At 40.4% G+C, this 22,812-nt stretch overlaps 1 protein-coding gene across 7 annotated transcripts in view; it reads left to right on the top strand.

Moving 5' to 3' along the window:
- The window catches only part of REPS2 (RALBP1 associated Eps domain containing 2), a 215,280-nt gene that overhangs the window by 53,136 nt on the left and 139,332 nt on the right, over nucleotides 1-22,812 (top strand). For 3 of the 7 annotated variants that reach the window (XM_032840750.1, XM_032840754.1, XM_032840753.1), the window contains exons 2-4: nucleotides 7,217-7,340; nucleotides 17,993-18,141; nucleotides 20,753-20,879. In XM_032840750.1, coding sequence (XP_032696641.1) covers nucleotides 7,217-7,340; nucleotides 17,993-18,141; nucleotides 20,753-20,879 — 400 coding nt within the window. Of the gene's footprint in view, nucleotides 1-6,942; nucleotides 7,020-7,216; nucleotides 7,341-17,992; nucleotides 18,142-20,752; nucleotides 20,880-22,812 lie in introns of those variants that run through there. The other 4 variants (XM_032840751.1, XM_032840757.1, XM_032840755.1 and 1 more) reach the window with 3 other exon arrangements.

The following is a 22,812-nucleotide window of genomic DNA, read 5'->3' on the forward strand; positions in this document are numbered from 1 at the left end:
AAGAATAGAAAATAAGGGTCTACTGGTGCTCTTGCAGAATTCTTTCAACCCCTCCTAACACAACTTTTTATGATTTTAAATCTTTCTAAGGAAGTCTTTAAAAAATACTTGAAGAAGAGAAGCTTATTCTGACCTTTGAACGTTCTGAAAATTTATTACATTTTAGCTAGGAAAGAAAGAATTATTTCAGGCAAACTGGAACATGTGTGGACTGATTACTCAGCACAGCCACTTAATCTTTCAGAATTAGGTAGGAGGGAAGCTATTTTAGTGGCCTTCAGTCTTCTTCCAGAACTTTGTCCAGGTTCCTCCCAAATGGTTGGTGAATTTTTCTGATATGTATTCAGCACCCCCACAATTCAGTGTACATCTGTAAGCTGTAAGGAAGTTGATTTCATCCATTCCTTTTTTTTTCCCATCTCTGGACTTCCACCTGAGAAAACAAATACGAGTCCATAGGTTCTTGTTCTGTGTCAGAATTTGCACAATGTGTAATCTGAGATGGGTCCAGCTGAGAGTGTTACAGTTTTGGAGTTTAAAAAAGAGGAGTGGAATCTTTGTATTTTTTCTTTATTTTGAGCAATGCTTGGCAACTCGGACTGTTTGAAGGAGCAGTTACGTAAAATATCTCCTGCTAATTGAGTATTTGGGGAGAAAGCACCACCTTATTGTCTTCAGTTCGTGTTAAAATATTTCTACCCACAATTTAGAGCTTTTCCATGGAGAATTTAATTTAGCCTTAGAACATCCTGAACCTTGAGAAACAAAACTTAGAAAATTAACCTCTTTTTTGAGTTGAGACATTTCGGTCTTACAAGGGTCCATACGTAAGTTCCAAAGGCTTATAATTATTTTGTCTTCCTTATGGCTTGAATATTTTGGAAAGTTCTTGGGCTATTTCTTGGAGGGTTAGTGTACCAAAAAGCAAGAAAAGTGACCTATGGGCTTACCTTACCTATGTGTGTATGTTCCATGTTTGCTACAAAGCAGTGACCCTAGTGGTGTGTGGGCCCGAGGGACACTTTCCAAGGTAAATGAAGCAGTTTACTAATGTCAGATTTGAGTGTTGGTCTCAAAGTACCATGTGGAAGTTTAATAGCAATTTCATTTACCTTTAGTTAAGAGCTTTTCAGTCTGTGTATTACTTACGGCAGTGGAATAAATGAAGGTTAACTTGATACTGAATTAACACTGAAATAGTTAAATTATTTGCATGTCAAGTGTTATAGTTTTTTAGGGATGATTTTGCAACACAACTATATTGATGCTGGAACCACGTTGATGACGTTGGTGTTTTTTTTCCCATGTGTGGGCAAGCCTGTACCTGAAGATGTATGACTTCTATATTCCCAGTAAGGGATGTGTTATACAACTCAGTGACTTTTTGTTTGTGAGGGTGGGTTCATTGATTTGATTGAGAATTTTTAATCCTGTGCATTACATCCTGGATGCCTATCCTTGTGCTGGGAGGTGAATGGAAGTTACGGCTTGCCCTTGGAGAGAAGACACCTTAATGGGAGGCAGAGAGAAACAGATCATTGTAATATGGGATAAGTGCTGAAATAGACATGAAAAAGCTTGAATGTGGAGAATGTCAAACATACACATGCACATAAGTACAGACAGAGTAGGAGAATGAATGAACCCTCATGAACCCATCACTCAAACAGTTCTCATCTCAGGGGCATGCTTGTTGTAGCCGTACGCTCTGCTCTACTTACTCCCTTCCACCCTTTTGTTTGGAAGCAAATCCAAGACAATATATCATAGGGTGGGCATTTATAGATATTTGAAGAGTCAGAAAGTACACAGGGAAAATAAACTATACCTGGGGAGTTGGGAAGGAAGGAGCTACGGAGAAGTAGCATTCAAGAATGGAGGGAGTAAGTTCCAGTTTCAGGTGAAAGAGATGGGACCCAACGATTACTGAATATCCCTTCGCATTGTATTAGGTTCATTTAGTACACTAGTTCATTTTTTTCTTCACAATAGTCCTATGAGGGAGGCACTATCTCTGTTTTACAAATGAGGACATTAGGTTTCAGGCAGATTAAAATAAATTTGCCTGAAGTTATAAAACTAATTAGTTTTCCGCATTACAAACCAGCCTTGACTTATAGGCTATTTAGTTTCCCATCTTCTGCACCATGTGCATAGATACAGAGAAGTGAAAGTACAAGATGTGTCTGTGAAAGTGGGAGATGTGGAGTGCAGCTACAGGATGTGTGTGTGTGCGCCTGTGTGTGGGCGTGTGCCTGTGTGTTCATGTGTCTGTGTGTTTGTCCGTGTTTGGAGATGAAACTAGAGAAGCTGCTCTGGGCCAGGTTGTGAAGGGAGTTTAATGCCATACTAAAGAGATAGAATATTGTCCTGAGGTTGGTGGAGTTCCAGGCTGAGAGGTCTTTTTTTTTTTTTTTAAAGATTTTATTTATTTATTTGACAGAGAGAGATCACAAGTAGGCAGAGAGGCAGGCAGAGAGAGGAAGGGAAGCAGGCTCCCCGCTGAGCAGAGAGTCTGATGTGGGGCTTGATCCCAGGACCCCGGGATCATGACCTGAGCTGAAGGCAGAGGCTTTAACCCACTGAGCCACCCAGGTGCCCCCAGGCTGAGAGTCTTAAAGCATGAGAGCAGTATTGTCAACTTCTCAAAAGGCAGAATATGCATGATATATGGAGACGGACTGGAACTGGAAGATGAGCTCAGGTGAGTATGGGTCAGAAAGATTATTTATTCAACCAGTATTTATGAAGTATAGACAATATGGCAGAGAACGATGAACAACAAGCACATCTCCCTATTTCATGGAGATTAGTAGAGAATTAGTCACATGCAAATGGCCTGTTGTAATGTGATTTATAATAAGAAATATATATTTGGTCTTCAGCCCAGTTCCTAAAGCACAGAACCCCCAAAATCCTTGGAATTTCCTGTGATCAGAGCAGTAACTGTGTCTTTTGTTACGTTAATAAGGTGACTTGGGGTAAGCCCTCAGCTAACCTGAGATGCCGGCTGGTTGCCAAGGGAACCAACCTTGTGATTTGGAGATTTGGAACTTCGGATACCCTCCCTTCACAAACCTCCAGGCAGGGAGGGCGCTGGAGGTTGAACCAGTCACCAATAGTCAGTGATTTAATCAATCATGCTAATGTAATGAAGCACCCATTAAAAACCCCAAAGGACAGCTTTCAGAGAGCTTCTGGGTCGGTGAGCTCCAGGTATCTGGGGAAAGTGGAGTGGTGCTCCAAAAGGCTATAGAAACTCTGCACACTCCCCATACCTTGACCTATTAATTTCTTTCATTTGGCTGTGTCTGGGTTATATTCTTTTTATAATAAACTTAATCCACTGAGTAAAATGTTTCTTTGAGTTCTGTGAGCTGTTGTAGCAAATTAACCAAACCTGAGGAGGGGTCATGGGAACTTCTGATTTATAGCCAATTGGTAACAAGCTGGGGTTGTGACTGATGTCTGAAAGGGTGTGTGTGTGTGGGGGGGCACCCAGGGGGCAGAGGACCAAGCCCTTAATCATTCAAGAAAACCTCCTATATCTTGGGAAGAACAGTGAGTCTGCAGTGTTTGAACCACGACCTGCTCCCCACCTGCCCTCCACCAGTTCCATATGAGGAAAGCTCTGTTCCTGATGGACCCAGCCAAGAGTCTGATGCTGTCTCTACATAATCCTGTCAGAGCAGAGTTGAACGGCAGGACACCCAGATGTTGTGTTCAACAACAGGACACCCAGATGTTGTCTGGAGAATTACTTGGTGCTGTGTGGGATACCTCCCCCTTCACATTCTGGGATTGGTTTCAGGACCATAATACTTAGGATCCTATGAAAAGGTGATAAACTTCCTAGTTCTCAGAAAAATGCAAAGTAAAACTGCAGTGAGATAATACCACAGTCCATTAGAATGGTGAAAACGAAAAAGCCCAAGAATACCAGCGTTGGCAAGGACGTAAAGCAAACTGAATTCCCAAACACCGTCGGTGGCAGCGTGGCCATATCTACTAACACTAAACATATACATATCTGGTTAGCCAGCAGTTGGCACTGTTAGATAAAAACCTAATGAGAAATGTATTTCAGGTCAATGTATTCTGCTCTGCATGTCTTGACAAGACATGAGCAAGAATATTATAGCTGCACGATTCAGAATAGACCCAAAGTGGAAACCATCCAAATGTCCAGTGGCAGAAGGATAGATAATTTGTGATATATCCACACAAATATTTGAATAACAACTAAAATGACTGAACGTTACTTCACTCAACAACTTGAAAGAATGTCAGAAACAACATTGAACAAAGAAGCCAGACATGTGGGTACATAGTCTTTGACTATATAAAGTTCAGAAAAAGGCAAGACTAATCTATGATATTAGAAGTTAGGAAAATGGCATATGGGTAGCCATTGAAAGGAGCTACACAGCGGGGTCTTCTAGAAGGCTAGTAATGTTTTATTTCTTGATCCTGGCCGCTTGTTACATAGTTGTGTTCCATTTGTGAAAACTTATGTCCCTATTCAGCATACACTTAGGATTTGTATGCTTTTCCGTATCTATATTATGCTTTTCCATATGAATATTATATTTCTTCTAGAAACAAATTCTGATAATTAGTATTGATGTTTACTAGTTCACTTGAGGAAAACTCACTATTATCTGAAAGTCGCAGTTGGGTTCTTCGTCTCTCTGTGTATTAGTGCCTGCTTGTTTTGTTGTGAGAACATCACCAACTAATGAAATAAAGTTAGAAAAAAGTTAAAGAAATCTGTTCCTGTATGGTTAAGCATGTGAATTCTATTTAGAAAATTTGTTAACGACAGCAAGGTTAGGTACTAGGAAGGGTTAAGGCCATGACAGAGGGGAAGATAGGCTTGGTTTGGGACATGGGTCAGTGGTTGACTGGATACGGTTACCATTGACAATAAGTTTCTGATTTAGGATACGGAACAGTTGACATCGGCAAGATCAATTAGCAGGTGCCAGGATACATGGGGAGGGGCTTAGTTATGTTACTTTCTAAGATGGGGCTGGGTATCTGCATTAGGGTTTTGGAAAAGCGCCTGAAGCTCTGAGACGTTACATTTGGAAAGAGGGATTTGGTGATCATTTGGATGGTAATCGAGGCACTGCATTTATTGAATAGTTGCTATTGTCAGCACTGCTAATTAGCTCTCATGAGGTAATTACCGTTCTCTCTCCTTACACTTATGGGGAGACTGAGGCACAAGAGTTAAGTAGTGTGCCTTAGGTTATGCAAACAGTTAATTAGTGCCCAGGCCAGGATTCACAACCAAGTCTTTTACTCCAGGGGCTGTTCTCTTTGCTATAACCTCGTATTGCTTCTCCAGTCAAGAATGAATCTGGGGAGGATTGAGACTTTTGGAACAGCAGTCTGAGAAACTCAGCAGACCCTCTTCAATGAAACAACCCTTTAAGTGGTAATAAAAAAATACGAAAAATAAAGTCATTGGAAATTGACCTGAGGATGTAGAGCAGATGGAGAAGCATTCAAGAACACCTCCTAAATCTTAGTCTGCAGTATTTGAACCACGACCTGCTCCCCACTTGTCCTCCACCAGTTCCATATGAGGAAAGCTCTGTTCCTGATGGATGCAACCAAGAAGACAGGACTCGATGTTCCCCAACCCCAGCTGTAGTCTAGGGCTAGGAGTTAGACCACCTGCTATGAGAAATACTGTAAGTATCAGAAGGAAAGGAGGGAGGGAAGGGGAGACAGAGAGAGAGGGAGAGAGGGAGAGGAGGGAGGGAGGGAGGGAGGGAGAGGGAAGGTGAGAGAGAGAGAGAGAGAGAGAGAGAGAGAGAGACACTAATCTATACATTCAAGAAGCCCAGCCCTGTCCTCTCCACTCCTGTGGCTGCCAGGCTATTTGTGTCTCTGTGAAGCAGGCTGGGGACGCCTGCAACCACAGTGAGGCCTGCAGTTGGGGGTGGGGACTTGGGTGTACAGTCTGTTAAATAACACAAAACTCAGTGTTCTTCCTGAGATTCAGCAACTTTCCTTGAATATATGCTCCCTGGATTGCTACGAGCCTTTGGTTAATTTCCAGAGTTCTGTCCATTTGCGTAGTGGGTTTTCTCATTGCTTTGATGGAGGAGAGAATTTTTGAAGGCCTCTTTTTGCTGACATCCCAGTTGCATTTTTGTAGGATTTTTTCTTAAGATTAATTAGTGGCTCTTTATAGTTTGGAAATCTAAAAGCCCATCCATAAGGATCAACTAAAAAAGGAAACCACGGTGTATCTTTATAGCAGAGTATTGTGTAGTTGTTAAAAGAAAGATGTAATTTTAACTGTGCTTATAGAGAAGATTTTTCTTCAAGAAATAATGCTAAATGAACACAAGTTGCAAAATAGTATGTGGTATTCTATTTGTGTAAAGTATTGAATAAACAAGAGGAAAAACACAGGTGTGTGCTATATATATATGTCTGTGTAGAACATTTCTAAAGGAATACAAAAAAAGAATATAATGTTTTCCTCTGGGCCATAGGAAGTGGAGGCTGCTTTTTAGATCTTCACACCACTTACTATTATTTGAACTTTTGAGTATTACTTTGAAATAACTTTAAAAAGTCATTGAATATTTGTTAGTTTTAAACTACCAATAGGATATGTGTTAGTTTAGGTCTGCAGATTAAAGATTGCAAGATCTTAAAGACATTTGTGTTCATAGTCTACCCCCCTCCCTTTTGCATCTCTGAAGTGAGCACTTGTGATGTAGTTTCAATGCTTAGGAAATCCTGTTGCCTGAAAATTTTAAAAATAATTAATTCACTTTTAGTTTTGATCAGCTGGGGTAATCCACAAGTAGCGGTAATGACTAACCTGTTCCCTTTTCACTCCAGTGATCTTCTAGACTTTGTACATTAGTATCCACGCCCCCTGAACAAGTCACTGTCTTTTTGTAAGAACAGTAATAGCCATACTCTGTCACCTTTATTTTTATCTTTGAAAGAGGAGGAATAATCACTCAGTCCTGAAACATCATGAGTAGGTATAATTTAATTATCTGAATTGAAAATCTTCCTGTCAGCTGGAGGAAAAAAAACCCAACCAGTGTGTACACATAGGTTCTCCAGGGAGTTATTGGTTAGCTACACTATGAAATCCTTCAGATTTCATAATATATCTTGTCTCATTTTCCTGTTATGAAATGAGGTTTACAGCCTGGCTTTTCTTGTCTCTTTTCAGATCACAGAACTGTGTGGTGCAAAGCGAGTTGGTTATTTTGGTCCAACACAGTTTTACATTGCCTTAAAACTGATTGCTGCAGCACAGTCTGGCCTCCCTGTACGGATAGAGAGTATTAAATGTGGTAAGTGTCTCCCATTTATACATTTTATTGTCCATGACCAGTGTCTTTTTTATGAGAACCGTTTTTAGTGGGCTTAAGGCCTGTTCTGTAAGCATTTGTGGAATTTCTCCTTGTTCTTCCAACTGTTGTAAAATAAAGTAAGAAAACTTAGCAGGTACCTTACTTTTTCTTTTTTTTCTTTCTGAAATGGGAAAAAAATTCAGAGAGTGACCTGAGATTCATGCCTTTTTAAATTGTTTTTTAAATTTTAGATTTTTTTTAGTGTTTTGTTTGTTTTTTTAGATTCATGCCTTTTAATGGACTTGAAGTTAAAATAGATTTTATTCTTTAGCAGGAGATCAGGACAGGAATTCTAGAGTCTGTGGCAAAATAATAACATTTAGTTTTATTTTCCTCTTGAGGAATATATAATGCCATTTGGAGTTCTGTTAGGGACAAGGAGACAAATACATGGGAGAGTTTGAGTGGAACCTATTTCTACTTCCTCTCCTGTCCCTGCGAGTCATATCATACATGATCGTCCTTCAGTCCCCCAATACCTGAAGCACTCTTCTGATGATCAGTAAGTATTATGGAGCTACCAAAATTTTGGCAAAATGAACTTAGCTTCTCAAAGTTTTGATTTAATGTTTTCTTATCTTGCTATCCCTGTCCCCAACTGCGTGACTGAACACTGCACAACTTAAACAAAAAGCAAAGCCCCAAACTTAGCATCATTTATACTGCCTCAATATTGGGCTTACAATTCTTTATGAAGAAGGTAGATTATTCCTGGGCCATGCTGAGGCCCTCTGTCCATTTACTCTGATCTAAGTTACTCTCATAAATTCACACAGCCATGCAGGAGCTTCTTCCTTTTCCTCATTTTGAGATTAAAACCACGTAGCTGTCCGTGCCTGTCCTGTAAAGTCCTTGGTAAACCTCAGAGTGGGTTCAGGAAACTTGTAGGACAACTCTTGAATAGCTGAGAAGAGTCTGATAGCTTGACTATGGGAAATAAAGTACTTTTGCGCTAACCGTCAGGAAGCCACAATCATCCTGCTAATCTTTATTAAAGGCTTAGTGTCTGCCAGAAACCATCTCATTTAGTCCTCCTGACAGCCTACTGCATTAGGTGTTTGTATTTGCTTGCATTGCCTAGGATGAAGTGTGAAACAAATTCCACTGAAATCCCAGTGCCCTAACAAAATGCAGGTTCGCTTCCTGCTTTGCAGTGGGTCACAGTGACCCTCTAGGGCAGCTGCCCTCCATGTGGTGGCTTCATGATCCCAGCTACCTTCTCTTTCGGCACTTCCCCCTCCCCCGGCAAGCACCTGTTCCTATATTGCTGCAACAGAGAAATTGTTTCTCACCCTAGCAGGTAAATACTTGGTCCTGGATGTGACTCTCGTTACTCCTGCTCACGGGCCAGAACTTGTCACATGGATCCACTGAACTACACCACTCACTGGGGGTGGTGTAATTCTCTCCTGTGCCTGCAAGGAGAAAACTGGCTGTGGATAAACACTGGAAGTCTCTCCTGTGGTGCTGTTGTTATCCTTTTCTTACAGATGTGGAAATTGAAGTTTAGGGGGCGTTGAGTAATTTGCCTAAAGACATAATGTTAGTGGAGTTTGGAGCCAGAAGCTCAGCCTTCACTTCCCTCCCTCTTCATGCATAGTATCCTAAAGACATAATGTTAGTGGAGTTTGGAGCCAGAAGCTCAGCCTTCACTTCCCTCCCTCTTCATGCATAGTATCCTCTTCTTGATTATTCTGTTTAGTAAGGTGCTGATTATAATCTGGAATCAGGGAGTATTTTCTGAATGGAAAAAAATCTGATCCAAAAGGCATGCCTTGGTATTACATAATTTGGTTCCTTAAAATAATTTTTTTAAAGATTTTATTTAATTATTTGACAGACAGAGATCACAAGCAGGCAGAGAGGCAGGCAGAGAGAGAGGAGGAAGCAGGCTCCCTGCTGAGCAGAGAGCCCGATGCGGGGCTCGATCCCAGGACCCTGAGATTATGACCTGAGCCGAAGGCAGCGGCTTAACCCACTGAGCCACCCAGGCGCCCCTCTTAAAATAATTTTTAATGGAGCATTATTTCAGTGGCAGGTTTGGTATTTACCACTATAAGGCAGAGTGATCACTGCTATAAGTCACTTGCTGTGATTAGTTTAAAGTCACATCACATTGTACTTGGACTTGGGGTAGACAGAAAATTTCCAGTTTCCATTCCACTGTAAGTGATCATTAAGCTTTATTGTCGTATCTTCCAGTTTTATCTTCTGGAAAAGTTAAAGCTGCTTTGTTGTATACAAGAATACATTTTTAAAACTTTTGTTGCTTGTTTTAAGTTAGAATGGTCTTTTACCCAATTTGTGCCTACATCTACAGCTTAATTTCCTGGGAGTGGAGGAGGGATAAGGAGGGGTTGTCTAAATTATTACATGGGTAAAGGATTAACAGTTTTTCACAAGTATAAGGCTTTCTCAGTTGTATTTTATAAATCCTGATGTTGCCTTTTATCTTTGACAGTTTATGTATATCCACAGTTAATTTTGAATTTTCTTCCTTCATTTACAGATTTATTAAATAAAAATTATTTGCAGTCAGCACATGTTAAGTAAGAATGAGAGCAAGATTGGGCCACACTTTGAGCTGCCATTTAGAATTTTCCAATTTATTGCTTGAAATCCATTAGTTCAGTGTTTGATGACACAAACCTTGAAGGCCAAAGAGAATGCTCTGTGAGAACTTAATCTGAAAGGTTGTAGTACCCTCATCATGCTCATGGAGTTGAGTCCATTCTTACTTCGAATTACCCGCGTCTCTGTATATGTTTGCGTTAACCTCTAACCCCTAGCCTTGCCCATTTTGGCCAACCACCACCATCTATAGTTGTTTAGTCCAAGAACCTAGAAGTCATCCTTGGTTCCGCCCTCTCCCTCACTCCAAAGGGTAATCCATCAACAGTCCTGGCCCTGTGGCTCTAGTCTCATTGCCTGCTCCCTTCATCTGTCTGTACCCACTAGACCAGGCCACCTTCAGCCACTCACTCGGATATCACAGTGGTTTTGTCATTGATTTCTTGGCCTCCTCTCTTCTCTCTTCCAGTCTCTTCCCATGTGGCAGTAGGAATGATCTTTTCATCCGTCTCCTCGAAATCCTCCCCTGGTTGGCTCGTTGTACATCAGACTAGAATCAAAGTCGTTACACTCATCTTTCAGGCCCTAAAGTAAGCTAGTCTCTTCTCCATCCTTATCTTAAACTTGCCCCCTCCTCTTGTGTTCACAGTCTGTAGCCGGACCTCACTGGCCTAGCCATTTCTGGTGCAGGAAAGACCATGTCATCTCAAGGTCTTCGGTTCCCCGCAGTCTGTTTCCCCCCATCTTTTTCCAGTGGCTGGCTCTTCCTGCTCATCCTTCAGGATTTGTGGACTGCCCCACCATTCTGTGTAAAGTAGGTTTTGTCAAATTAATTCATTAATGAAGGAACCAGCATAGAGTAAAGCTGGTTCAAGAAAGTGTAGGAGAGTCAGAAATATTTATAGTCATGGAAGGAAAGAATGATGGAGTAAGATTGCTAAATTACATATAAAATTGGTGAATACCCTGTAGAGCAGTAAAACTATAACTTGGTTATTATACTGTTTTCTAAGATGAAATTCACTTGCATTGCTATTAGACAAGATTAGTTAGCTACCAGTTTTCTACCAGTGAAGTTGTAGAATGTGTAATGAAGAGTAAATAGTAAGTCAAAGCAAAAATTCAGATCCCTAGGGAGTTAGGTAATTCTTAGATGGGTTAATCCTGTTAAGATAATGCTTCTGGGTGGCAGTCCCCTCCCTACTTTACTCTCTGCCCCCATCTGCTCCTTTATAGCACTTTTATCAGTTTGTAAATACTCCTTTACAAGTTTGACTAATTTCTGTCTTCCTCACCAGTCTGCAAGCTTACCTGAAGGGAGGGAGGAGATCTGTGCTATGGAGCACTGTGGACACTCGGGTGTGTTTGTTGAGTGAGTGAAGAGATGAGTGCTTCTTCTTGGGGCCTGAGTCTTAATTATCTGTCACTTTTTAAGCTCAAACAGTTGGATTTCAGATTCATCCAGAACTCGTAAGGGGTTTCTAAAGAAGTCTTTCTAGGGCTGTGGTTCCCAGCCTTGTTTGCACTTGAGAATCTGCTGGAGAGCTTTAAATGCAAAATAAAAAAATACAGGTGCTAGGGGCCACCTCCAGAAATTCTCATTTAATTAGCCTGGGGCTGCAGTCTGAACATAAGGATTTTTAAGAGCGTCCCAGGTGATTCTTATTTGGAGCCAGGGTTGAGACCACATTCTAATGAAAGCTGAGTGGAGCATTTTCAAGAGCTTTGCTTAAACTATGAGTATATATTCTGTGATAGCAGGGCGTAACTGGGGTGAGGCCAGAGGCACCCAGAGTACATAACTTTAAGGGTGAACTCATTCTTAGGACTGTACAAGTGCTCATTCTCCATTTACATAATCAGGTCCCTGAGAGTAACCATCTCTTTAAATGTTGGCACTAAGTCTCTCTCTAGCCTCACCCTATTTGGCTTGTTAAACGGATGGTATAAACCTTACAATGATACAGGAGGACAGAAGGAAGGGGTGAAATTGAGGGCCAGTGGAGAATTCCAGATGAGGAAAGTACATGGTGGATATTTGCCTCGTGAGCTGTTGTTCCTTCCTTTGTGAAGACTGGTCCTAACGGGGTGTGAGGACTGAGGGAGATAGGTAGGGCTGAGGTGGGCCCCTTTGGCAGTCTGATACTTCTTGGAATAATGTTTTAAGTGTATACAAAGACATAGGAGTTGAAAGAAAACCAGTTATTTTGAAATTAAAACTAAAGCTTTTTAAAAAGTGTTATATGGCAATATACATACTTCATTAATGCATGAAATAAGAGACCGAACAGTGACCTAAATAACTAGCATACTTTCAAAAGCAGTGAGGGGGATAAACAGTACTTCAAGATGTCTACCACAAGTGTAGTGTGATATATAAATAGCTGATCCCGCTGGGTGACAGAGTTACAGGTGCTGCTAATGATACTACAGCGTTTTGTGGCCTACGTTCGTGATCGAAGGAAATGCTAACTTGCAGCTAGGCTAGGGAGAATAAAGACATAATATTTTTTCTTCACTGAGATGACTGGCCCCATGATTTCTTTCCACAGTCCCCCTGGGAGTCTCTGAATCCTAATAATGCAGTAACGTGGTTCACATAGCCTCTGGGGCTGGGCTCACCAAACTGGTTATTGATCTGGCGGCAGGCTGGCACAGTCTGTAGTGAAAGGAGAAAGAATTAGGACAAAAGAGTAAGTTATTTACAAAATGAAATACATTCAATTCTAAGGTTTTTTTTAAAATTAAATGCCCTTTTATGAAATTGATGAGTAAATGTAATTTATTTGCCATTACCCCTCCAAAAAATTACAAGTGGAAACCCCCCCCCCGTGTTGTGGTCATGGTTCTGTCACCAAATTGCTGCATGACTAAGACAAGGCCCACCTCCCCTTCCTGGGCTTAGTTCTTCACCTGTAAGATGCAGATATTCCAAACAGGTTTTCTCTAGGTTGTTTTCTAGCTCTGGAATGCCACAGTTTCTTGCTGAGTGTTCAAACCTGCAATAGAAAGAATATTTTAATTTTCTGGATGACAGTATAGCCTTGTGGTTGAGTGTGGGCCCCAGTAATAGGTTGCCTGATTTTGAATTGTTTGCACCATCACTTTTTGTGTGCCCTCAGACAAGTTTCCTAACCTTTTTGAGCTTTAAATGGCTCACCTGGAGAAGGGATATACCAATAATACCTGTCTTACAGGGTTGTTGTGAGCATAAAATCAGGTAATGTCAAAAATCTGGAAAAGCGTCTAAACTGTGCCATCTAATGTGGTACTTACTAGCCACATATGGTTATTGTTGATTGAGGAATCGAATTTTTAATGTAAATTATTTAAAATTTGAATAAAAATACTCAAGCAGTGTAAAATATTTTTCCATTAAATGCATCTTTATTGTTTTAGTAAGACTATGTTTTACTTTAACCATTGCATTGTGTAAGACTGGAATCAGCAAACTTTTCCTGTAAGGGGCTAGGTGGTGGATATTTTAGGCTCTGTGAACCATATGGCCTTTGCTGCAACTACATAACTCTGCCCTTGAACCATGAAAGCGGATATGGATGATATGTAAACAAAGGAGAGTGGCCATGTTCCAAAAAATCTTTATTTATGGACACTGAAATTTGAATTTCATACAGTTTTCATATCACAACTATTTTTATTTTGATGTTTTCCAGACATTGAAAAATGTAATACCCATTCTTAACTCACAGAGTATACAGAAGTAGGCAGTGGGCTGGACTTCCTTCACAGGTTTATGCCCAAAATGAATTAATTCATGTCCATCAGAAACCACTTATAATAATGTTTGTAACAGCTATATTCATAATGTCCCCAAACTGGAAACAGCCCAGATATTTCTCATAGGAGAATGGATTAAAAAAAATCTCAATATATTCATAAAAATGGATTATTCCATAGCAATGAAAAGGAATAAACTGTGTCTACATGCAGTACACTGGTTGATTCTCACAGACAAAATATTGTGAAGGAAGCTAGTTTCAAGGATACATACCGAACAATTCCATCATGTGAAGTTCTATAATGGGAAAGGTAGTCTGGATTTAGAGATTAGAACGGGGTTTGCCGAGTGGGACAAGGAGAGGGGATTGACCAGAAATGGATGTGAAGGAAAATTCTATAGGATGGAAATGTCATATCTTAATTTGGGTGTATGTGCTTATATATACATACATTTGTCAAAATTCAGATGGTACACTTAAGATTTATGTAAATTATCCCTCCATACAAAATACTTCTTACATAATTTAAAAAGAAATCATTTAGTTGTTACCATTTAATGTTATAATATCTCTTAGTAAAATCCAGATTTCTGGCCACAGTGGTCCACATTCCCTCGTGTCAACCAGCAACTGGAACTGTGCTGTGCTAGTAGGGTAGCCAGTAGCCATGCTAGTGTGGCTGCTGAGCACCGGCAATGTGGGAAGTCTGAATCAAGGTGTGTAGTGCAGGTAAAATACACCTGGGAGTTGAAAAACAAGTCTGAAGAAAAGAATGTGAACTATTTCATTAATAATTTTTATCTCAATTGTATCTTATAATGGTAATATTGAGTTGAAGTAATTATTAAAATTAATTTCACCTGTTTCCTTTTTTATTTGAAAGAGTTTTGAAAAATTGTGACAAAATGTACATAACATAAAATTGACCATAAAGTTTATCTAAACTGTGTTTGTTTAAAGTCATCTCCACACCAAATGTGCGGCTCGAACTCACGACCCTGAGATCAAGAGTTGCATGTTCTACCCACGGAGCCAGCCAGGTGCCCCACCTTGACCATTTTTTAATTGTACCCTTTAGTACATTCATATTGTGCAACCATGTCCACCATCCATCTCCAGAACTCTTTTCATCTTAAATATGTGAAACTGTAAAGCCACTAAACAGCTCTGCATTTCCCCTTGCCCTAGTCACAGGCAACCACCATTCTACTTTCTGTCCCTATACATTTGACTATTGACCCTTCGTATAAGTGAAATCATACAGTATTTGTCCTTTTGTGACTCTCTTCTTCACTTAAAAAATTCTACTTTCAGTCTCTATACGTTTGACTATTGACCCTTCGTATAAGTAAAATCATAACAGGATGTGTCTTTGTGTGACTCTCTTCTTCACTTAAAAAATATTGTACTTACTATACAATTTACAATTATGTATGCGGCTCGCCTTCAATTTCTGGTGGACAGTATTGACAGTGACAGTGAACAGCAGCTGCCATTTTAGATGGAACGTGGGCTCTCTCTGCTCAGCCCCACCTCTTCCCATTGTCTTTTATCGTTTGTTATTCCATTTCTGTTTTATGTTTACATTTTTTCTAATTGAGGAAATGGAAGTATTTCTTATATTCATGTCACCATCAAACATGGAAAATGAAAGGATTTTTCCCTTACTTTTTAGAGGGTCAGTTGTTTAGAAGCATAGTTTTCTTTGAGGAAGGGAAAAATAGTCATTTATAATTTAATATACAAAGTGTTTCTATGTTCAAAGACTACAACCTAAGATAACATCAGGAAACAAATTATCGCCTTGGATGGCTGTACTCATTGTCTCTGTGGCCCCCATAAACCTTCAGTTTGAACTCTGTTTATTTCCTTGTGCTAACTTAATTCAGTTTGGGAGAAAAGATTCTAACCAGCTAACAACTAACTAACAAACGGCTCTTCTCTTGTGATTACTTAAGGTACATCATTGGATAGCAGATACTTTATTGATTAAGTTTTTAATCAAGTTTCACTATTAAAAGCTTTTTTTTTTTTTGTAAAGATTTTTATTTATTTATTTGAGAGAGAGACAGTGAGAGAGAGCATGAGTGAGGAGAAGGTCAGAGAGAGAAACAGACTCCCCGCGGAGCCGAGAGCCCGATGCGGGACTCGATCCTGGAACTCCAGGATCATGACCCGAGCCGAAGGCAGTCGTCCAACCAACTGAGCCACCCAGGCGTCCCTCAAGTTTCACTATTAAATATGGTGTCCATACGACTACAAAAAAACATTTAGACTGAGTATTTACAAATTAGAGTTTTACTTTCCACTTTTTGAAAGCTTGGAGCACTTTAAGCTCCAAGGTAGATAGCCCCTTCATGAACATTTTCACTGATAGGATTATTATTATTTATGGTTACAATTCTGTTAAGTGGGAGTTGTTTAAGACCACATAAGCAGAGAAAGTACAAGAGAAATTCAGCTTATATTTGGTGTTTCGCTGTTTGGTGGCCATCTGGAGGAGAGAGGTTTTTTGCCAGGTGACTAGTTCTGGAGAAATGCCATAGCCAGGGAAGGAAGAGACTCTGTGAAGCGACTGTGTTCTAACGGATATCTGGGAGTTCTAGTACATTAATAGTTGATATTCATCTTCTCGTGTTTGTATTCTGTTGTTCCCAAAATTACATGTTGAACACCCAGTAAAACACTGGTTGGGGAGTTTACAAATGTGAACATTTACTTCTCTTCTCCCTCAAGTAGTGTTTGGAAGTAGAGTCATCCTCTCGTGGACAGTTGGGGTACAGATTATTTTATGTGATCTCATTCCATCTTTTTAGATACCTTTTGCAGACTGAACTGAAACAAATACCTTTCTGAGAAAATAACCATAGGATGAGCTTATATTTGATTTACACAATATCTGGGTTTTCTTTTCTTCTTCCCTCTTTCTTTTGAAGTCCATTCCCTCCTTGAGTAAGTGGAGAGCTGCCCAGGTTGGGGAACATTACAGTGTTCAAAATGGTGGCCATCTTCTCTTTAGAGGAGAGTCCTGGTTTAATTTTCCAGATTGCTTATTCTATTTATGTCTCTTGGGCCTTTGGCTGATTGATCATTCAGGGAATCATCATATTGCCTACTTCTTTGAATCCAATGTGAACATAGCAACTAAAAATAAACATGATGTGGATATCCGAGAACCAGGGGCCTTCTTTGCCTGGGAGCTGGGATACTTGGTTGTTGTTGCTAAGATGTTTTCTGGCTTTAGCACAGCATCAATCAGTGGAAGTGCAGCTGTGTTTGGAATAGAGCGCTGATGGAAGTGCAGAGGCTCGTGATGAGTATTCTCCTGAACAATGGATACAGATGCAAATCATTAACATAATCCATAATATTATCCCAATTTGGGGAGTTCTTTGTGTTGTGTGATTGTGTGTGATTTGCGTGCCGAGAACTAGAAGTGTGCCAAAGCATCATTTCTGTTTGAGAATAGTTTTTATCAGATATTTGAAAGATAAGTAAATATTCCAGACTGTTGCATTTCTGCTCTTTGTAGCCTTGTGAGTGTGGCTAATGGTTTTGACAGTGGAATCTGGCTGAATGTTGGATTGATTGCTCTAACTTGATACCATTTTCCTTATTCCATTCTGAAAAGACAGTTGGAGATCAGGTGTGAAAATTCCGTAAGGAATGCTGTAGGCTGAAAAACTGTTTTACCCAGTAAGTTTGCCCTAGGAATGAGGGGCCTTTCTGTAGGGCAGCAGTTCTGGGGACTGACAGCTCTGCCATAGACGGCAAGCTGTGGGATCTTGGGGGTGTCACTTAGCTCCTTTGAGTCTGTTTCCACATCTGTAAAAGAAGGCTGATGGTAGTCTTACCTTACTGAGTTATGAGGGTTAAATGATGTAACATTTGCAGATCTCGATATCGTGTCTGGCATATAATATGTGTTGTATAGATTTTGCCTCCTTCATTTGCCACTTAACAGTGTTTATACAGTAGCACATCCTTCTTGCTGGTGCTGGACTAAAGGCTGAGGTGGGAGATCAGTCCCAAACCTGGATATCCTCTGCAGTGACTTGACAGCATTTAAAAATGTGAAGCCAGCATGCCGTGCTAGAACTGAAGCATTTTTCTCTCGTGACAGTATTATAGGAGTTTTCATTGTGTCCAAATAAAAATTGAATCTATACTTAGTGCTCTGGAATTTTTCCTCAAAAGTGATTCATCTTTTGGCCATTGCGTCCTGCTTTTCACAGTTTTAAAATAAAGTCTCACTTGAGCTTCTCTGTTCTGGTCCTAAAGAACTGCCACTGCCTCGCTTTATGATGTCGAAGACCGACGCTGAGATACGATTCGGGAACCCGGCTGAGCTTCATGGGCCCAAGTCTCAGATTCCGTATTCAGTCACAGAAAAAAACACCTTCAAGAGAATGGACGATGAGGATAAGCAGGTAAACAGCCTAATCAGGCGTGTCCATTTTACTCTGATCATAAAACCTCACGTAGCAGTGTCTCATATCTGCTGTCAAGCTTCTAGCAAACCTCGCCATCTGGGATATAATTATAGACTTGGAAGTGAGCCAGTAAAGTTTCCCTGTAGCAAGAAAAAGCAGCTGACATATAGCTACCCCTGGGTCCTTAAGAGCCTACTTGAATGTGTCCAAAGTAGGCTACTGATTTAACACACTTACTTGATTTCTCTAATCAGCATTTCCAGATGGGTTCTTTGAAACGTAACTTACAGGATTTTTTTAAAGTAAATGCGACACCCAACGTGGGGCTTTAACTCAGGACTCCATGATCAAGAGTTGCAAGCTCAACTGATTGAGCCAGCCAGGAATCCCCAGTTTTTTTTTTTTATTTTTTTTAAGCTTTTATTTATTTATTTATTTGACAGAGATCACAAGTAGGCAGAGAGGCAGGCAGAGAGAGAGGGAGAAGCAGGCTCTCCGCCGAGCAGAGAGCCCTATGTGGGGTTCGATCCCAGGACCCGGAGACCATGACACGAGTCTAAGGAAGAGGCTCAACCACTGAGCCACCCAGGCGCCCACCTAGGAGTTTTTAATAGATTCTCTCCTTACACAAAGTTTGGAGAAAAGATTTCTGTGGTTAAATATGTTTGGAGAATGCGGCTTCATATTCTTTTCTTGGGGGAAAGACTATATCCTCAGTCTTGAGGAGTCATAGTGCACATTAGCACATTCAAGGCCCTGAGAAGTCCTGCTGTAAGGAAACCTAGAGATTTGTGTTTACTAGACTTCTCTCACCAGGAAATCTTTTCTTGCAGAGCGTGTTTGGAATTCCATCTTGGGAAATGCTGCCGTTACACATTTAGCAGGTTAGGGACAAGGATAAGGAGGGTGGGCTTTTAAAATTAGAGCACTAATTGCAATAGTCAGGTGGTGTTTGATCGAGACAGAAGTATAAAATCTTAGAGGAGTGAGCCTATCAAGAAAGAGGTAAATACTCTTACGCATTAGTAAACCCTGATGGCATGAAGGTATAGCTCATACTTCTAATAAAGGTACTGAATCATGCAGAAAAGTCAAATTATATTCAATATAGTATCTTCAGTAAGACAAAGATATTCATATTTTAGGAGGACGAATCAAAATGTTTTTTAAATGCAATGAATATTAAAGGATTAAGTCAAAAAACTAATTTACATCGCTTACCATGATAATGCTGTATATATGAGGTTGCTACAGAATTTTTATATTTATAGTCAAGTGACGGGTATATATAGCATGTCCTGTTAAATAACTCCATGTGCTGTTGCTTTTGTAATTCTGATACATTTTAAACAGGTTCTTCAGGGATGGAGATAAATATATAAATATATATATATATATATCCCCATCTCTTCAGTCAGTGCTCTGGCGTGTTTTCCTACTAGCATTTGGAGAGGAATGAGGGTTCACTATCCTAGGATGGTTGATACCCCAGGGACTTTCTAGGCCCATCTCCTGGCTGCACGATTGAGGACACATCCTTTCACTTCAGGTTGGGTTTATGGTAGGCCCACCCAGTCTGTTGATGTGAACTCACACTTTCTTTTTCTTGAAAAAGAGTGATCAGTATCTCAGATTGCATTTTTTTTTTTTTTTAGATTAAGAGCACCCATATGGTCTGCATGTTGATTGGAGGTACTGTTTCCTTGTTACTTGGGCGCTCAGAAGTTACCAGTTTATTGGTAGCGTTAAAAAAAGAGGCAGAGGGGTGCCTGGGTGGCTCAGTGGGTCAAGCCTCTGCTTTTGGCTCAGGTCATGGTCTCAGGGTCCTGGGATAGGGCCCGGGTAGGGCTCTCTGCTCAGCGGGGAGCCTGCCTCCCCCCTCTCTCTCTGCCTGCCTCTCTGCCTACATGTGTTCTTTCTCTTTGTGTCAAATAAATAAATATTAAAAAAAAAAAAGGCGGAAACCCAGGAGCAGAGTAACATGGTTTACCTTGCCAGAGCCCTACATAGAATTCACCTTTCAACTGAGGTTTGAACTGTAGCTTGTTAAACCTCCCTCTTAGAGTTTAGAAGTGGTTTACCCATAATGAACTGTGTAGTTATCCCCCCAGTGTGAAAAACCTGGCATTTTACTTTGGCATAGTAAGCTCCAGGAACATTTAGCATTAAGCATTTTAAATGTGTATTTTTAATATCCACATTTGCTGGAAAACTTGGTAAGTGTAAATCTAGGAAATAAGAGCCTTTATCAATGAATGAAAGTTGAATTTATCCACGAAGAGATCCGATCTGGGGAGTATGAATGCTCTTTCATGTGATCATTGTCTTCCATTTTCCAAAGGAAAATTTTAGCAGAATAACTAAAAGCATTTCAGGCTTGTTTTAGTAATTTAGACAACTAAGCACTGGCGAGACTTTGTTCTCTGGGAGATGTGAATCCTCAGACACTGCATTTTAACTGAACTGTGTTTTTGAGAAAACATTCCCTCCATTTGTTAAATCAACCATCTCGCCAGCAATAGAGTTGCATTATACTTCGTAACTGCAGCTCGGAGCACCAGGCTTCTCAGAGTGATTGCCCCTGAACTCTGCTCTGGTTCTTTTGAAGCAGGAAACACAGTCTCCCACGATGTCACCCCTCGCCTCCCCTCCTTCTTCCCCGCCTCATTACCAGAGGGTGCCCTTGAGCCATGGCTACAGCAAACTGCGGAGCAGCACGGAGCAGATGCATCCAGGTAAGAGGCGATCTTGTCCAGCTGTCCCAGGCAGTGTCTTAGAGACTCCTTAATCTATCAGCCGGCAGTGCTGCCAGCTGCTGAATCTCCTGACTTAATTACCTCTGTCCTTGGAAACATGGCTCAATTTAATTTTATACTCTCAAGCAAGGTTTTTTTTTTTTTAAATGAAATGAAATCTATCTTAGTAATAATGCCTTGTCTCCTATCCTACAAACTAGTTTATCTTTAGACTTGTAAATGATTTAGATGATTTAATCCTTCATATACAGATTTCATTACACGGGAACATAGCATGTGAAAGATGGTATTGTCTTGGAATTGTTGTTCCTTTCGGCAAACATTCCAAACATATTTGTATAACAACTGCTTTTATGAAACTACTTAAAAATATAACTCTGCAAAAGCAAAAGAGTTGATTCGACCTTTAAAGACCAATCACACAGAAATGAAACTATTTAGCTCCTGTGTTTGGGAATAAGAATAAGGGAAATAAATGGTAGGGGAAGCGTTTTGCTGAGAAACTGTGTAAAATACCTAGTTGTGGGGTTGCCTGCTTTCTCACATTGGTGTTGTGCTGGTCACGTTTGTGGTAAAATGCGTTAGTTGGTTCGGAGGATGACTTGCAGAGTTGGCTGCCTAGCCTGCAGTGCCTAAAGCTCCGTAAATTCACTGCAGCATCTTGTCCTCCTGGGGCTCAGGCTCATAGTTTAAGATAGGACTAATTAAATGTATTCTAGAATTGGTTATCCATAAACCTCCTTTTGTATTTTGTGGGGTGTGTTTGAAAATGACCTAGTTTCTGCAGGTTTTTGCGACATTGAAAATAGTGGGGCGTTCTAGAGGGACGCAGATAAAATTGTGTGCTAGGCTAGAGGTTGGAATCTTGTAGAGAGGAGCAGGTGTGGCATAATGGAAAAATCTTTTGATTGGAATCAGAAGGCGTGGGTTTAACGTGACTAACATGACCTTGGGCAAGCCATTGAACTGCTCTGAACCACGATTTCCTTTCCTCTTTTAAAATGGGGTAACAGTATTCTATAGGGGTGTTGTGAGGATTAGTGAGAACACAAGTATAAAGTCTGATTGGAAATTCAGTCCTGTGCAAATTCAAGATGATGTTATTAAGGGTTAGTAACAAAAAAATGTCTCTCCTGAAACTTGGATGTCCCATTTAGGGTCTGAAAGGAAATGAGAATTCTTCATTTTCCTCTTAGAATCTCTCTCTCCTGCCTGACTTCCCTAGTTTTAGAAAAGGAGTTCTTTTTGATTCCTTATGTTATTTGGGCTTGGACATTGGAGTTTTATCCCCAGCCCTGGTGCCTGTTTTTTGTTTTTTTATTCACAGGCAAGTCATTTTTTGTTCTGCCGCCTCAGCCTGTTACTGAGTTCTACCTTACCTCTTTTTCCTTTAACAACTTGTCTGCAGAGGCGCCTGGGTGGCTCAGTGGGTTAGGCCTCTGCCTTCGGCTCAGGTCATGATCTCAGGGTCCTGGGATTGAGCCCCACATCGGGCTCTCTGCTCAGTGGGGAGCCTGCTTCCTCCTCTCTCTCTCTCTCTCTGCTTGCCTCTCTGCCTACTTGTGATCTCTCTCTGTCAAATAAGTAAATAAAATCTTAAAAAAAAAAAAAGAAAAAAAAACAACTTGTCTGCATTCACCCTCTCTACTCCTTGCCCCATTCTTTCCTCATTCCATCCACGTTGGGCTTCCATTCTACCGTTGGCAGGGAGACAACCCATTTCTCTCCATCTTTCTCGTCTTTTAGAGCACTGTAGAGTTATTCTTTTTCTTTTTAAATTAAATTTAATTTTTTAAATGTAATTTTTAAAATTAAATTTTTTAAATGTAATTTTTAAATTTGAGACAGAGAGAGAGAATGCACACAGGAGCAAGTGCATGAGCGTGTTGGAGGGGCGGACTCCCCTCTGAGC

The sequence above is a fragment of the Lontra canadensis genome, unplaced genomic scaffold (assembly GCF_010015895.1).
Source record: "Lontra canadensis isolate GAN:19392208 unplaced genomic scaffold, GSC_riverotter_1.0 scaffold116, whole genome shotgun sequence".
Classification (NCBI taxonomy): Eukaryota; Metazoa; Chordata; class Mammalia; order Carnivora; family Mustelidae; genus Lontra; species Lontra canadensis.